Genomic DNA, 16195 nt, shown 5'->3' with positions numbered 1-16195 from the left:
GGTCCTCTGAATGATCATTTTCTGTTTAAACTCTGTCTGAATGCAGTACCTGTGAAGCTTGAACAAATGTGACGTGTATATGTAAGGGGTGGGACTTCACAGAAGCAAGGCTAGTCCAATCACGAAGTAGAATATCAATAGCCTCCAGACTTGCTCCTGCTTGCAGTTTGCCCTGGCTGATTATTGGATGCTCCTGAAGCATTTTCATATATTCAAAGCAGCTTAAACAGCAAAGAACTTCTGCTTTTAGCAAAAGAAATAGGCCTAAGTTTCAAAATCATTTTTATTCAAATAGCAAAAGTAAATCAATGTTAATCAGTACCTCATTGCTGTAGGGATTTTGACCAACATTTCAGCACAAACTAACAATTTTAAAATTACCACCTGTCAACTTACCATATTCCACACCAATGGCTAATAGCATTCCTAAATAAAACTATAACAAATTAATAAAGCATGTGTAATAAACAGTAATGCCTGATTAATGTTGTATATTTTAAAAAAAAGATTTAGCATCATACCTGTATAGATTTTACAGGTTTTTTATAGTGTTTTTTAATTTTTGTTTTATTTAGTCACATCTGCACCAGTTTGTAAATATAATAATTTAATGTAAGTGCAAAGCACAGGAAACTGTTGCTTTTAGTTTTTCCTTGCTGGATATATTTTACCAGCAAATTAATTTACTTGAATATTCCAACCACATGAATCTGAACATAAAGACTTGTGATGAATTCTCTTCAGACTTGAAGTGTGTGTAATAGTCTTGATTTCAAGGCTTTTACCTTAACAAGTAGGAGTAATTAACCTGACAGGTTCTTCCACTGGTCTTGTCATGCATGAAGCACCATTAACCCTTCAGGTTTACTTCTCTTTATTTAACAGTAAAACCAACCCACCACTTACGGCGTAAAACCCATAATCTCACAGCACTTACGGTGTAGATTTGTTTGTTTTAAATTCCTCTTAGATAGAAACGACACTCCTTGGGCAGAAAAATGCCAGTTCCAAATCACAATACAGAAAATAAAAGACAAACAGCTCTCCAGAGCAGGAAGAATAAATAGTCTAATGACTGCAACATTTCTCTGAATTATTCACCACGTCCTGGGCAGTCACACACATGCTTGTCTCTCCCTAAGCCTCGGCTCCACCCACCCTGCAGAACTCTTACTTGCTGTCTTTTTCAAGTCCTATATTATACCTGCCTTCTTTCATCAATCAATTGCCAAGACTCTCGTCCTAGTACCTGATTCTAAGCCTGCTCGTCCCTTCTCATTATGTGGGTTATTAGTGTTCTAATCCCGTGTGGCTTTCTTCCCTTACGCTTCGCCCTACCTCCATCACGCCATCTGCCCATCACTGCACCAGTTTCTGGCCCTTGGTCTTCGTTGCACTTAGTCCCTGTAATAAGGGTCTTCAGCAACTGTATCCATTCTCTCCTCATTGGATATGACACCTTCACTGGCAGAACAAAGCATGTGAGTGTGCGGTCCAGAAGGTGTGTGGGCACTCCTATCTATATTCTTATGACCGAATTTCAGACATTAATTTAATCAACTGTGTTTACAAATAAATGCTACATGTTAATAGAAAAATGCAAATTGATTACAAGTTGTCTTATTCAAAATCATTTCTATTCAGAACTCTGATCTCTCTCTCTCTCTCTCTCTCTCTCTCTCTGTCTCTAACACACACTTAAAAATTAGGGAAGACACACAAACAAAAACATGGTGACACAAATTGGTATGTTGGAAGTCAGACTAGGAACAATTACACATAATAACGTCCAGCTAATTTTGGTTATAAAAACGTCATAGGGTTCTAAAACAAGCATGGAACCTCAGCCAGAGATTAGTCTCATGTTTCACATAGAGAACTGCAAAACTGGGAGTACTGTATAATCTAAAGCCCCTATTGGCTAGGTACAAAAAAAAAGGATAACAGACAGAAGAAAAGACCAATCAGGAAACGCACCAGGCCCGGTGTTAGGTATTTTGTTCTCTACAAAGGCTAAAGACAGGGAGTGGATGGTGATGCATGTGCTACACACTATGGGATGTAGTCATGCATGCACACATTCAAAGAGAGTGAGGATTGGATTTTCAACTAAGAAGTGAAGATTGACTTTTGGAGGTCTTCACAGCTGGTCAGAAACTAGACAATCCTCACACTGGTAACGTACCAGGTGTAATTGCCGTTTCTAGTCAGTTCAGCCTTAGTGTGTAGTCTGTTTTCTTTCACTGAGCCTGCAAACCACTACCAAAATAACAAACTATATCTAGCTGTTGTTTGAGGCGAGAGAGAGAGAGAGAGAGAGAGAGAGAGAGAGAGAGAGAGAGCGAGATCATAAGAACAGTTCTAAATGGAGTAACGTTTTCTGTTCTTGCAGAAGAACTTCAGAATGGCTGTCCTTACGTTTTGCCTTGTGGCATGTGCTTTCTATCTCATCAACGAGCTGGACGGAAACTCTGAGCCTTGCATGTCGGCAAAGCACAACAACGCCCACAAGGTTTTTCTTCGGCGCCATATACCCGAGGGGGTGCCGAGGACGTGGGATCAGAATGCGTGGGAAGCGTTCCTGAGGAAGATTAAAACGTGCAACAGGCCGACTCAGTCCTTCTTCCGTTCAAGCGAGAGAGAACGGGTGGATGAGGTGTGCACGAAATACGGCGGAAAGGTGCTGTCTGGGAACCTGTGTATCAGCAAAGAAAAATTCTCGTTCGTAACTGTGCGCGTCAACATCGACGAAGGTGCATGCGGAATCCGGACCATTCAAAATGAGACCAAGCACATTATTCTGGCATGTGACGAAATCGGAGACGTGTGTCAGCCGGTTCATTTTGAGGGGAACCCAAAGGCCACCTTGCCCAGTAATAACGCCCCCGACTGTTGGGCCCATTCAGGGGGGAGCTCTGGCTTCCAGGTGGCTTTGCAGGAAGTCTTTTTGGTCGTCGTTTCTGTAGTGATGATTTGTAGTTTTAACGCTGCAGATTACATTAACCAATTTTAAGACGGTTGTTATGTCTGTTATCTATATAGTGCATATATACAAGCTGTCTGATAAAATTGAGTGTTATAGACGCTGACAATAAGATATATAACTTTCAACCAAGCAACAACTTGTTAAACCCAAAATGAACAAATAAAGGTTCCAGAATATAATATCTTTCAAAGTGATTTATATTGTAAGGAATAAACATCCTTGATGTAAAAAGAGCATCAACCTCTTAACCTTTCTGTGGTATATGGAGTTGCTGATCCAACATGCCAGTTAAAACCGCTTGCCATATGCACATCTTTTTCTATATAAAATATATCAGGAAAACCTCCGCATCGAAATCGACGGTTTATAATAGCCTACAAATGTTCGAAAGCTCTAATGTTGGAAACTGCGCAACACTTTGAGAAGGTGGCTTTTTTTGTTTGTTTGTTTTTTTGCAAGCAAAAAAAGGAAAGTGACGTGATGTTTGCTGGGGAAAAAAAATGACATGTTTGAACCCCAGTATTCTGCTATTTATTTCCAAATGGTCAATACAAAAGGTCAATCAAAAAAAATCTGACTTTAGAACCATTTAAAAAATGTTTGGTGGGGGAAAAAAAGGGAAAAAGAGAGTAATTGATCCGTGTGCAGTTGTAGCGATCTTTCTCGTAATCAACATATTTTCTAATGTACCAGTAATAACTTCTGGTACGTGACGGCACAGGAACTTGACGGACGCATGTGGTAAAATACGGAGGCAGATTTAATGACCAAAGAGGCATTCAAAAATCAGTACAGGTTTGGCTCGGATCCAAAAAGACAAATGCACATGGCGAACCAATCCAAAAGAGCTAGGAAAGAATACAAAAACGATATATCATGGATGCACACTGGATAAACGTAAAAGCGATAATTGGCGCAACCAATAGTCCAGTGATGAGGAGCGAACTAATAACCGACGGTGGCGCGTGACGTTGACTGGGTGTTGCGCAGCATTATGGGGGTTGTAGTTGTAGGGAAGGAGTGTAAGGAGCCGTGACATGAAACTGTAGCGGAATATATTTACTTTCTTTGTATCCTGTTTACGAAAGGCCGTATCCTGTTTACATTTTCGCCTACCGTTACTTCCAATTCATGGTGCCCAGAAAGTGTAGGTGTAGGGTAGGTTTTTGTTTTAAAGTGAGTAACAAATTTTATTTATTTTTTGCCCACAGTAACGACGTTCCTAGTAACGACAATTTACGACATATGGGTATTTTGTATGTCTTTTGAGTTTTTTAACAGTAAAAAGTCTAAGTGCTGAATAGCTTTGAATGTATGCCTAACCGATGCGAGAAACTGTCCAAATCCATAAAAGACTGATCTGTCAAAGACGTACGGTGAGCTTTTTACCTTTGGATATAATAATATAAATGATGACTTTACTATAAGTGCGGTTCTCTAAAATGTATTACCAAACTACCATAGTCATACAGCCTCTGAAATATTTCTTTTACCTCCTGGAGTGTTCTCCGAATATTACAATATACAATACAATAGTATTTCATCGGTTTATTCATATTCGGCTAGAAATTAATGCCGCATATGGACGGACATGGAGGTCTGCATTATGGCCACAGGAGGGCGAAAGAGCTTTACTCAATCCGGCTCGGTCTGGATCTCATTCCTGAGCGCGCCTCGGGTCAACCCGCACAGACGCTCAAATATTTCCACTGTTACACATTACACTGTTCTGCTGAGGTTACAGGACAGGTGTTTTTTCTGTTAGTTAGCTAGCGTCTTTGGTTTTTCTTGAATATCAACTATGTGAACCATTCGTGTTTGGCCGTTTTCAAGGAACGATGCCAGACTATTTTCATCTCACTACTTTACACAAACAAGCCTTTATACTTTTGACTGCAGTTGAATTGTGTAAGTAACCTGCAGAATTGTACAAACATGTTTAGTGTTGTTTGCTTCCAAGGGCATGTCACACAGGTAACAGGTGTGGGGTGTGAGATAAATTTCCCGTTCTGTAGTAGGGTACTGTAAGAACTATTCAGTTTCTGACAATTTGTGTGGTTACTTTCACTGACAGTCTTATCCTGTCTAGGAATGTAAGCTTAATTGATGGAAGATAGGAATCATGTGATAATCTCTGTGTCTCACACATCCATGCACCCCCCCCCCCCCCACACACAGACATACACACACTCACACGCACACTCACAAGTATTTATTACCACTCCACTAATAATAAATGAAGCTCTGTTCTCCTGAACGCATACTGTGATGGTGTGTAATAATAACGAGAGGCTCTGTTCCTATACAGTATGTCTTCCGATGCCTGAGGGGAGAGAAGCAGGCTGATTGGTGCAGAGTTGAATTGAAAGAATCTAAAGAATAGGACCAGCTAGAATCTGTGAGCTTCAGACAGCTTCTCCATAGTTGGCTTGTGTTCACTAAACTACTGAATTAAAATTCCCAGTAGAGGCTTTATTTGTTCAAGGTGCAAGTGTGTGCGTGTGTGCGTAGGTGTGTGTGTGTGTGTGTGTGTGTGTGTGTGTGTGTGTGTGTGTGTGTGTGTGTGTGTGTGTGTGTGTGTGCGTGTGTTTGCTCGTCTAAGGATTTGCGTGTGAATTATGTGAGTGAGGCACATGAGTCAGAGTACAAATCTTGCCTGTCCAGTTAATATCACTTAATTCAAATCACTGTCACTGTATGTGCACTGCCAGTACTAGAGGGAGTGAAGAGTTGTAAGCAGGTACAGTATATGGAAGAAGTGTCCAAGCAAAGCAAAGTGCCTCTACATCTGCGTGCTGTAGGTGTTTATAATACCTCTATATACATAATTATTGCACACACATGTATACACACAGACAGAATTTGCTAATAGCAGAAAGACATGGAAACCACAGATGAAACATCACTACACTACTGGCTGAAAAATGTGTCAGCAGTTCAAACTATTCAACTGTAATTATTGTATAACTAATTACAGCAGTCTTGCACTGACTGGTTATTATGTCCACTTACTGTTTTACACAAACACAAAAACACACAAAAGCACGCGCACACACACACACACACACACACACACAGACACACACACACACACACACACACACACACACACACACACATATTAAAGGTACTATATACAGTGTACTAGTGTACTACTAATTAAAGGTACTATATACGGTCAATCAATAATTGCTGAATACAAATACTACTGGGGGGGTACAAAATAACAGAATTAAATATATTAAAAAGGAATTGGCATTCATCTACTTCCCCATGTAACCTGATCACATTGACTCTAGTCTGTATCCTTGGCTGCTTTTCCTCTTATTTAATACTTGCTAATGCTGGACAAGACATTGTGAGGCTTGAGCTTCTGCAGGTGACTATGTGTGTATGGGGTGTGTGTGTGTGTGTGTGTGTGTGTGTGTGTGTGTGTGTGTGTGTGTGTGTGTGTGTGTGTGTGTGTGTGTGTGTGTGTGTGTGTGTGTGTGTGTGTGTGTGTGTGTGTAGCCTTCATGTTGACATATCTACGCAATTCTGAATTGAAACCCACATGAAGTGTAATCTTATTTTATTTTATATTTTATGTTATTATCTGACTTATAAAGGCACCATGCATCAGTGAGGTCAACTGTGCAAGAGTTAATACATACCCTTGATCTTTTCTTCACGCTGCTCTTTATATTCTGCTCTGAAGTCCTGGATATGATTTCATATTTGACTCTGAAGCAGAATTATAATACTCCAGCAAGTGCAGGAATATTGTTAGTTCATACAATAACTACGGGTGAATACCGAAACAATACTGGGTATGGCTTGAATTTGTAACCCGCTGACGCAGGTTTTTGGCCAGTAGCGAAAGTTTCATCCGCAGCTTCCGTGTGACTCCACTGTCAGCACCTCCATGCGGGGCAGACTCACCTCATTTGCAAGGTCTGGAACCGGCGAGTCTTCCCTGCTAGTGCCTGTTTTGGCACCACTGTGAGAAATGTATCAGACCACTTTTCCCCAGAATCAAATACAAAGTGTGTGTCATGGCCTGCATGCATAGCGTGTGGTGTGTGAATGTCAGATTGCAATGCGTGCGTGCGTGCATGTGTTTGTGTAAGGCAGCGAGAGTTCATGTTTGACTGGCAGGCCTGTGGGTGGGGCCAGGTGACAGGCCAGGTGACGAGCCAGGTGACGGGCTTGTGAGCCTCCCAGAAATAGCGGGAGATGGTGCTCCAAACCCAGAGGGAGTTGCGGTGCAGTTTCCCTCTTAACAGCCAGGCCCAGTACACACACTGATGCCCAAAATGTTCTCTTTCTTTAATAAACTTTAATGTATATATAAATATACTTTTAAACATCCAAACAAGTTACCCTATAGCAAGTGTTAAGTTCTCCCACACTATTTTTGCAATTCATAGAAGCACACACATAATCAAATATTAAATTAAAGCATACACATAGACAGAGGTCCTTTTCATAACTTTTGCACACTGTATGGCCAACAAGCGCTACTACATTCTTTAAAGTGTTTTAAGTGTCTTGCATGTGATTTTTAAAAATTCTGCCAGTATCAATAATGTGTAGGTCTTACAGGACTCTTTCTGTTTGTGCTTGTGTGATTGAGAGAGAGAAAGAGAGAGAGAGAGAGAGAGAATGTGTGTGTGTGTGTGTGTGTGTATGTGTGTTCTAAGTTAGCGGAACCATTGGGCATATATTTTGCATTTAAAATTGAAGGTGCACCCATACTGATGACAGTATGACTGTTGTTTCTGTTCTGATTGCAGGTGAGTGTGTGTTTAAGATCTGTGTAAAGTTGGTGTGTGTGTGTGTGTTTGTGTTACCGTAGTTAGTGTTTGTCTTCTTTGTCCCTGTAAATGTCATATGTATGTACTTGATGACCTTCTGAATATGTGTGCAGTTTTATGGTCTGAGTACATAGTGTGAGTGTTTGATGGTACGCATAAATGTTGTGCACGATGTGTGTGTTTGCTTTGGTATGTGTTTCAGACAGAGCCTGGGGTGTGGGGGGAGTTGAACATAGAGAGGCAGCTGCTTTTTACTGCCCCAGGGAGTAATAAAGGATATGGGAGAGGGGCAGTTATTTGGCTCTTTTTAGGAGCAAAAGGTAGAGAGAAGGCCTTTTTTTATTAGGGTCACACTGTAACCAAGTACAGTTGCAGGCATCAGCCCTCAAACCATTCCACATTTCTCACTTACCTACATCTTCTACACACCAAACCATTCCACATTCCTTACTTACCTACATCTTCTACACACCAAACCATTCCACATTCCTCACTTACCTACATCTTCTACACACCAAACCATTCCACATTCCTCACTTACCTACATCTTCTACACACCAAACCATTCCACATTCCTCACTTACGTACATCTTCTATACACCAAACCATTCCACATTCCTCACTTACGTACATCTTCTACACACCAAACCATTCCACATTTCTCACTTACCTACATCTTCTACACACCAAACCATTCCACATTCCTCACTTACCTACATCTTCTACACACCAAACCATTCCACATTCCTCACTTACGTACATCTTCTATACACCAAACCATTCCACATTCCTCACTTACCTACATCTTCTACACACCAAACCATTCCACATTTCTCACTTACCTACATCTTCTACACACCAAACCATTCCACATTTCTCACTTACCTACATCTTCTACACACCAAACCATTCCACATTCCTCACTTACGTACATCTTCTATACACCAAACCATTCCACATTCCTCACTTACCTACATCTTCTACACACCAAACCATTCCACATTCCTCACTTACCTACATCTTCTACACACCAAACCATTCCACATTCCTCACTTACCTACATCTTCTACACACCAAATCATTCCACATTCCTCACTTACCTACATCTTCTACACACCAAACCATTCCACATTCCTCACTTACCTACATCTTCTACGCACCAAACCATTCCACATTCCTCACTTACCTACATCTTCTATGCACCAAACCATTCCACATTCCTCACTTACCTACATCTTCTACACACCAAACCATTCCACATTCCTCACTTACCTACATCTTCTACACACCAAACCATTCCACATTCCTCACTTACCTACATCTTCTACACACCAAACCATTCCACATTCCTCACTTACCTACATCTTCTACACACCAAACCATTCCACATTCCTTACTTACCTACATCTTCTACACACCAAACCATTCTCTATGCCAGCACTTTCACGGGGACCTTTTGTATGATGGATGTGCCTGGCCTGGTTTTTGATCACAGGAATAATTAACCATTCTATTTGTAGATCCCACTAAAATGTCAGAGATGAACTTTAGCTGGAAAAAAAGACATTAAAATGCTTTGTTCCTCATGAGTGCTTGGTCTCTCTTGGTCCTTGCTGTTAAGTGCCTCTAAGGAGCCTGCTCCTCATTAAACACATCTGCAGTAAATCATCTCCACCTTCTAATCCCAGTGGTATTTCCTGGCCTGCAGGTCCCACTTTCCATGGACAGGCTACTCCCTGCCCGAGCTGGGTTCCAGGTCCACATCATCTCATTGGCCAGGATCGCTGCTCCACCTATCGTCTCTGCACTATTGCCATAGCACTAGGTCCCTCCCTTAGGAATCAAATATCAGAAGGAGTCTTAATTGGGCATGAATGGAAATCTGAACCTGAACCTAAAGCCTTAACCAAAAGTAAACATTAACTATAGACATTATTTGTTCCGTGAATTCACATAATTTGGTATACACATGAAACTGTTGGAAGAGATGAACGGTTTGCTCTGAGTTTAAAGAAAAGGCTTCAAAGTCTTGAAGCTGAAATAGAGTGAATGGAGAGAGGGAAGATGAGCATGTGATGAACACACAACAGGAGGAAGACAAGGAGGGAGAGATGGAAAGATTGCAGGAGCACATTAGGTGGAGAGAGAGGTTATTTTAGTCAGACAGCTGACAAAAATAAACCATTTATAGTTCTAATTTCACAAGATTAAATATACATGAATACACTGTGGAGTTATAAATTAACACCCAGCCACTATTACAATTGTGGACTGTTATCACTGGATAGGATATTTTACTTTCCAAATTCACACAGCGATAAATGATATTTACCAACCGTCCCAATTTTATTTCAGGCCCACATGACCGGACTTGCGTTAGTCTGTGTGAAATCAGACCATGCAAAACTTTTAAAAAGAACATCTACTACGGTACGGCCCCTCCTCCCAAGTCTCTCCCTGTGTGTGTGTGTGTGTATATTCATCTGTGTGGCCACGCTCCCATGTGTCACACCCATTTGTAATTGCCTGTGATTTAAGTATGTATATAAACCCTTATGGTTCTGTTGTCGGTGTTTGATGTTACGTTAGCGTCATTGCTATGTAGTACTCGTTTCTGCGTGAATAAACATGTTTGTTTAACATACCTCGTCCCCGCATCCTGCTTAGCCTCCACTTGTTACACTACAGAACTAGGCGTGAGACACTCATACTAAGAACCTTTTTATTACTAGGCATTGCTAATTAATATTGACCATATGTGATGTAAAAGACATAACCCCCCGAAATACTCAGCAATAGAGTATATACAAAATCTAAAAGAAAACAAATTACTCAGGATTAGAGTATATACAAAGTATTAAAAAAAACAAAAAAAAAACAAAAAAAAGGAAGTGGTACAGGTGACAGAAGAGAAACATGAGAGAAAAACAAATGTTAAAAAATGGCTAAAAGAACACTAGAATTCATACAGTACTGCAGCAACACCACCCTTTCCAAAGCCCCTCATGCTCACTAAACACACCATCTCCCATCGTGACTTTATGTGATCATTTGACTGCAATTAATTGTGATTACATTATACATCTGGAATGGCCAAATTTCAATATTTCAACTTGCTGTTGAGAAAGAAGTTTACATCCCAACAGTCTGGCTACAGTCTGGTTCTAGTATCTGATAGGATGACACAGGACAGCTGAATCACACAAACTACAAATGTGGTTTGGAGTCCAGGGCCCATTTTTACCAGTGAGGTAGAGTCAGCTAATCATGCTTTCATCACTAAATTAGAACAAGCTAATTAATTTTAAAACCCTTGTAACTCTTGTGCCAGAGGTGTCTTCTCCTAAACATCTCCCATCTGACAGATCTAACCAAAATATAACATACCTAACTTAAATGTGATGACCATAACAATAATGCCTTGAACTCTAACGTTATACGGCAAAGTCTAATATTGACTTCAAACTATAATATACCACCCCAATTCTAATGTTTAGATGCTCCTGGACTGCTCCTCTGGGGTTGGACTGTTGCACTTTGGTTGATCTCCAGGAACAGAGATTTACACCTCTGCTTTAAGCAGAGAAGTCTGATGTATAGACTGGACAAGATTTCATTATTTGAAACTGGACTAAAGTCACAGTAAAAACAAAGAAGACAAAAAAAGAAAGTACACTTAATGCAGCATACAGTTCCATTTGGTTGTGGAGTAACAAGTGTATGACATCTTAGATGGCTTGCATCCAAATACAACTGGTACAACAGAATCATTGGTTAAGGTATAAGGTAATGCAGAAGTGGTTGAGGATGACTTGAGACTGCGCTTGTGATAAATGTGCGAATCCTGGTTTCTCCAGGAAGAGTCAGCCTTAGCACGGTTAGCCAGCGGAGTAGGGAGGAAGGCAGGAAGATGAAAATGGTGGGGGTTTTTTTTGGTTCACTTTCACTCTTTGCCATAAACTCTTGTGCATACCACATCACCTGCAGTCATCGTCTGAAAAAAGGCACAAAGGCAGAGAGCTACTCAGTCAATCTATTGGGAGACCATTGATATACCAGGTATGCCTAACAGTGGCGCAGAGGTACTCCCAACAGTAATGATAAGCAAGAATAACAAGCAATGGTGTGCAAATTTTACCAGGATCAGTTCGCCATTATTGGTTAGTTCTCTGGTCCAGGAAGTTTTAGGTCCGTCCCCTTTCTGAAGGGTCTGCTCGCAGCTGATCTTCCTGTCTGTCTCCCACCGTGGAAGGCTCTATGGGGAGGTTTCAGAGGTAGAACTGTCAACATTATAATGGGAGGTTGAGGTTGAGAAGTAAAGAAGCTTTAAGGAAAGCAACTTGGCGTAGCTCAAAAGAGAACTCAGGGAAAAGGGAGCGTTAATATCCTAACTGTGGAGACTTAGAAGAGCTGTAATGGCTGCAGTCTGAGGGAAAATGGAGAGTGGGAAGTGCAGGAGAGAGGAGAAAGGATAGCACTTGCATTCAGCTTCTTTAGCCATGAACTTTTGCTGAGGAAGTAAAGTGCACTTCTGTGAGTGGGTGAGAGCACATGTACCGTGCAGGGGCGTCCGTCGACGGTGGTCTCATTAAACTCCTGTCCCACGGTGAACGTCACTTGGGTGGTCCTGACTGAAGTGGAGGTCTTAATGGATAGTGTCTCATTCTCTTGCGTGATCTCCACCAATGGTTTTGATGCTGCTGCAACAGCGATCTTACGCAACATCACGTTCACACCTGAGAACACAAATACACAGCCAGTCTGTCAACAGAAGTGAATCTGCCAAAGCGGTGTGCACTCCAACTCACACTGGAGGCGTTACCACTGAGGAAGTGTGAGTACTGTGTAAACACTGACATGTAAAACACTAAGAGCTCTATAAAACAGATTTAAACATACATGGAGAGCTATAATGAAATATTTATTAAATATTTTTGGAATGTTTATGAAAGAGTTGTGCCATCAGTTACTGACACAGCTGGAGCAGAGATAGGAATCAACGAAAATAAAGATCAGAGAAAACCTCTGAGTGGGAATATGGCAGAGTATGTTTAAATGGGACTGAGAACAGCCACTATCCTGCTGTGAATAAGGCTGGGGAAAGAGTGATGTCATAAGGGTGGGACAGCACCTTTGGCTTCCCCAGAGGCACAAACTAATGACATAATCAAATATGATTCTTATGAAAATGGCCCATCCAATAACCTCGCCCTCTATCTACACTCACACACACACACACACACACACACACACACACACACACACACACACACTAAAGATTGGATTACTTCTTGCCCAGGCAACAATAGATCAATAATCACTTAAGGGAGGTTAAAACACTGAAGATTAAAAGTGTGTGGAGTGCAGGGAGAGGGGAAGTTATTGGAGTACCCCCAGGGACGCATTAATCTGTTACACCTTCCTGTTGGGAAATGGACAGAGCAGAATCCAGGCCAGGCAAACAAAGAGAGGGCTGTGAAAAAGAGGGACAGATGAATAAAAAGAGCAAGATTGCACTGGAGAGAGGAGAAGAAAAGAGCAGACTGACTTAATAAACAATCCTGTCAAGACACCAGGAGAGGAAACACGAGATAGACCCAGGAGGACGGAGAGTGGAAGGAGGATGGTAAATGCTGCTGGACGCAAAGAGGCCAGGGTGTGTGTGTGTGTGTGTGTGCGTGTGTGTGTGTGTGGGTGTGGGTGTGCGTGCGTGATTCTGAATTTGTGCTTCGAGTTGAATTTCACACTCTTCCTCTTGCACACATTCCCACCTGTCACCAAGAGTAAATATATACACACACCAAGACACACATACAGACATACTCTCACACACACACACACACACACACACACACACACAAATGGAGACATGCAAACAAACTGACAGTTGATAGCTTTCTTTGCCATAAGGGGTCCAAATAACTCTCTCTTATACAAACTGCCACACACACACACACACACACACACACACACACACACATGCATGCAAGGCTAAGCACTGGTACCCAACATGCGGCGAATAGCTGACAGTGTCTCCCAACACATGCAGCAGTGGTTGTGCACTGCATGTGTCTTAGGTGCTGGCTCTCTATGAAGACATCCTCTTACTTAGAAACTGTCAACACAATAAGGTCCACTCCCCCAGTCTGCACCCGCAGTAATGAACTGGGGAAGAATTAGCACACGCAGCAGCGGCCAGGGTTAATGTCAGTGTCACAGTTCAGGGGTCAGAGGAAGTATTTGAGGAAAGAATAGACATGGGGGTGGGGCGCAGCGACACATCGCCTCTGTCTGTGCAGCAACATTTTAATGAGACCAAGAGTTCAGCTTCTCTCCCTGCTTGACTTGTTTAAGTGTGTGAGAGAGACAAAATGGGAGAGAAAGAGATAGAGAGAGAGTGAGAGAGAGCGTGAGGGAGAGCGAGAGAAATGAGCACACACAATCTCTCTTTCTTTCTTTCACTTTCCGCTGTGTAACATTTCTTTGCGACTTTGTGGTTGCTCCCTCTCTTCTGAACCTCATCAGACCTGAAGCCTATTCTGGCTTAGCCCTGGGTAACCAGTGCCAATAATGCCCTGATGTTCCTGGAACATCGTTCCACTACACGGAGGATACAGCCAAGGCATGTAAACTAGCTCTACTTATTCTACAGAGGACAATAGTGCCACCTTACAGGACTTTAATGAATTTAAGTAAACAGCCATGCAAATATTCTGACACACATGCACAGATTTCTTGGCACTACCTTATGCACTATTTTATATGAAAACCATATGTGTGCACAAACACAAAGGAACAGGCTAGCAATGTCTCTCCTGTATTTGCAAAATTAGAGGGGATGAAGTTCATTTATCATGTATTTAATAAGTAAGTGTGTGTGTGTGTGTGTGTGTGTGAGACAGACACAGAGAGAGAGAGAGAGAGAGAGAGAGAGAGAGAGAGACAGAGAGAAAGAGAGAGAGAGAGAGAGAGAGAGAGAGAGAGAGTGACAGAGAGAGAGAGAGAGAGAGAGTGACAGAGAGAGTAGCTTGATAGTATCTGGGCATTTCTGGAGCCATACGTTGAGTGGATGCAGACAGTACAATAACTTACCCAATGCTTTTAAAAGCTCTTCGAAATTCTCGGAACTCTTCATTTTCCAGGTACCAGAGAAGTCGGGGGCTTTGCGATCCATTGCGTATTTTCTAGGTCTTTTGCGTAACTGTTTACTTTAATTTTATTTAGATCTATGGTTGCTGTTAGGGTTAGAAGGTAGTCCTTCAACAGTTCTTTCCCTAATTCGCTATAATTTTATTCTCCGAGACAACACGTTACTTTTGGTAGGGTGATGTTTAAATCTTTCTCGCTTTCTGGTCCCTTCTTTCGTTTAAACGGCTAGGCTGCCAAAGGTAAATTTCAAAACTCCGAACCAAAATCAAAAGCTGTATTCGCTGGTAGACTCGATAGGTGGAAAAACTAAGCCTGTTACCCTACTTTAATCGCAAGAGCACACGCCCTTCTAGGGACAGCTCCGCCCTCAGCCAACGCCTGTCAAAACCAAAGCACCAATGATAATTAGAACTGAATATAATTAGACTTCAAATGCCCGCCTCCCCCACGCCCCTCTGGAACATGTGCTTTCTTGAATGCACCCTGTTGCTTTCCATTTACTCGGTAAATCTCTCTATAAATGAAATGGAACGATTACAAATACTCCCTCCTGTATGTACCTGAAGGAAAATACATCTCTAGCTTTTGGGTAGTCACACACATGGGTTTGCACGGGTTATAAGGTTCTGAAAGGTAAATCAGATACTTGGGTTAACACGCTACAGCCTGAATATCCTCCTTACCTTTAACTTTCTTAAAAATGTCTCGGCTGACCGTGAGCAGGTCAATCAGTCTAGCGAGTTACAGCTTTGCGAACTCAGCCCCTGTAACTAGATCTGCGACGGTAGGGAGAATGTCTTATATTTCGCGCTAACGTGGAAGCACGGAAATCAAAAAGCAGTGCAATGGAAAATTTTGGAGAGAAAATTCAAATAAAGCTCCCCTACAAATATATTCGAGAGGTAAAGTAGGTAACACCGAAGGCGCTGTGGTGTGGCCTCCCGCAGCTCCAGCGGAACAACAGAAGGAGCGCGGAGCTTAATGAAAGGGCTTTGACGGAGGAACTAGACTTGGGGAGGTGAGGTTTAGGAGGACTCTAATGAACCAGTGGCCAGTGGGATTGAAGTGATGGATGATAACTGCACACGGAGGTCGTTAACCATTTACTTTTGATGGATAGGCCTTCGCGCAATGCCTGGGTGTTACCGGGGCGACAGCATCACCCGAGTGTCCCCATCCGTTGCACTCTGCTCGGCACTTCTTGGTGCGCTGTCATGTTGGCTCTCACACATGCGCCTACTGTTGCCTCGTCAGTCTGCCGTGT

At 42.0% G+C, this 16195-nt stretch overlaps 2 protein-coding genes across 3 annotated transcripts; one reads left to right on the top strand and one right to left on the bottom strand.

Annotated features, from left to right (window-relative positions):
- Window positions 1–2026: 2026 nt before the first annotated feature.
- Window positions 2027–3219, top strand: LOC113570687. Of its 2 annotated transcripts, none has more exons than XM_026999253.2 (2): window positions 2027–2149; window positions 2393–3219. In XM_026999253.2, the coding sequence occupies exon 2, from the start codon at window positions 2405–2407 to the stop codon at window positions 3011–3013; it is 609 nt and encodes a 202-aa protein (XP_026855054.2). In that variant the 5' UTR covers window positions 2027–2149; window positions 2393–2404; the 3' UTR covers window positions 3014–3219. The 2 variants fall into 2 exon arrangements, with proteins under 2 accessions (XP_026855054.2, XP_026855053.2); XM_026999252.2 differs by having other exon boundaries at window positions 2027–2176.
- Window positions 3220–10490: 7271 nt separating this feature from the next.
- crabp2a (cellular retinoic acid binding protein 2, a) lies at window positions 10491–15245 on the bottom strand. The gene is made up of 4 exons (XM_026999078.2): window positions 14875–15245; window positions 12340–12518; window positions 11921–12037; window positions 10491–11776 (listed from the first exon to the last, which is right to left on the bottom strand). Exons 1-4 carry the CDS (start codon window positions 14954–14956, stop codon window positions 11726–11728), a joined length of 429 nt encoding a protein of 142 aa, XP_026854879.2. The 5' UTR covers window positions 14957–15245; the 3' UTR covers window positions 10491–11725.
- Between the last annotated feature and the right edge of the window lie 950 nt (window positions 15246–16195).

This window comes from Electrophorus electricus, chromosome 10 (genome assembly GCF_013358815.1).
Source record: "Electrophorus electricus isolate fEleEle1 chromosome 10, fEleEle1.pri, whole genome shotgun sequence".
In the NCBI taxonomy this organism is placed as follows: domain Eukaryota; kingdom Metazoa; phylum Chordata; class Actinopteri; order Gymnotiformes; family Gymnotidae; genus Electrophorus; species Electrophorus electricus.
The sequence above is the reverse complement of the archived record's forward strand: the minus strand, read 5'-3'. Positions and strand labels throughout refer to the sequence as shown.

Bases quoted from the DNA above. Each gene is read 5' to 3' on its own strand.
- crabp2a (XM_026999078.2), bottom strand. From the start codon at position 14,956: ATGGATCGCAAAGCCCCCGACTTCTCTGGTACCTGGAAAATGAAGAGT. The intron at 12,519-14,874 runs GTAAGTTATTGT...TTGTGTTCTCAG, and splicing joins AGAGCTTTTAAAAGCATTGG to GTGTGAACGTGATGTTGCGT. The intron at 12,038-12,339 runs GTACATGTGCTC...ACCTCCCCATAG, and splicing joins TCGACGGACGCCCCTGCACG to AGCCTTCCACGGTGGGAGAC.
- LOC113570687 (XM_026999253.2), top strand. From the start codon at position 2,405: ATGGCTGTCCTTACGTTTTGCCTTGTGGCATGTGCTTTCTATCTCATC.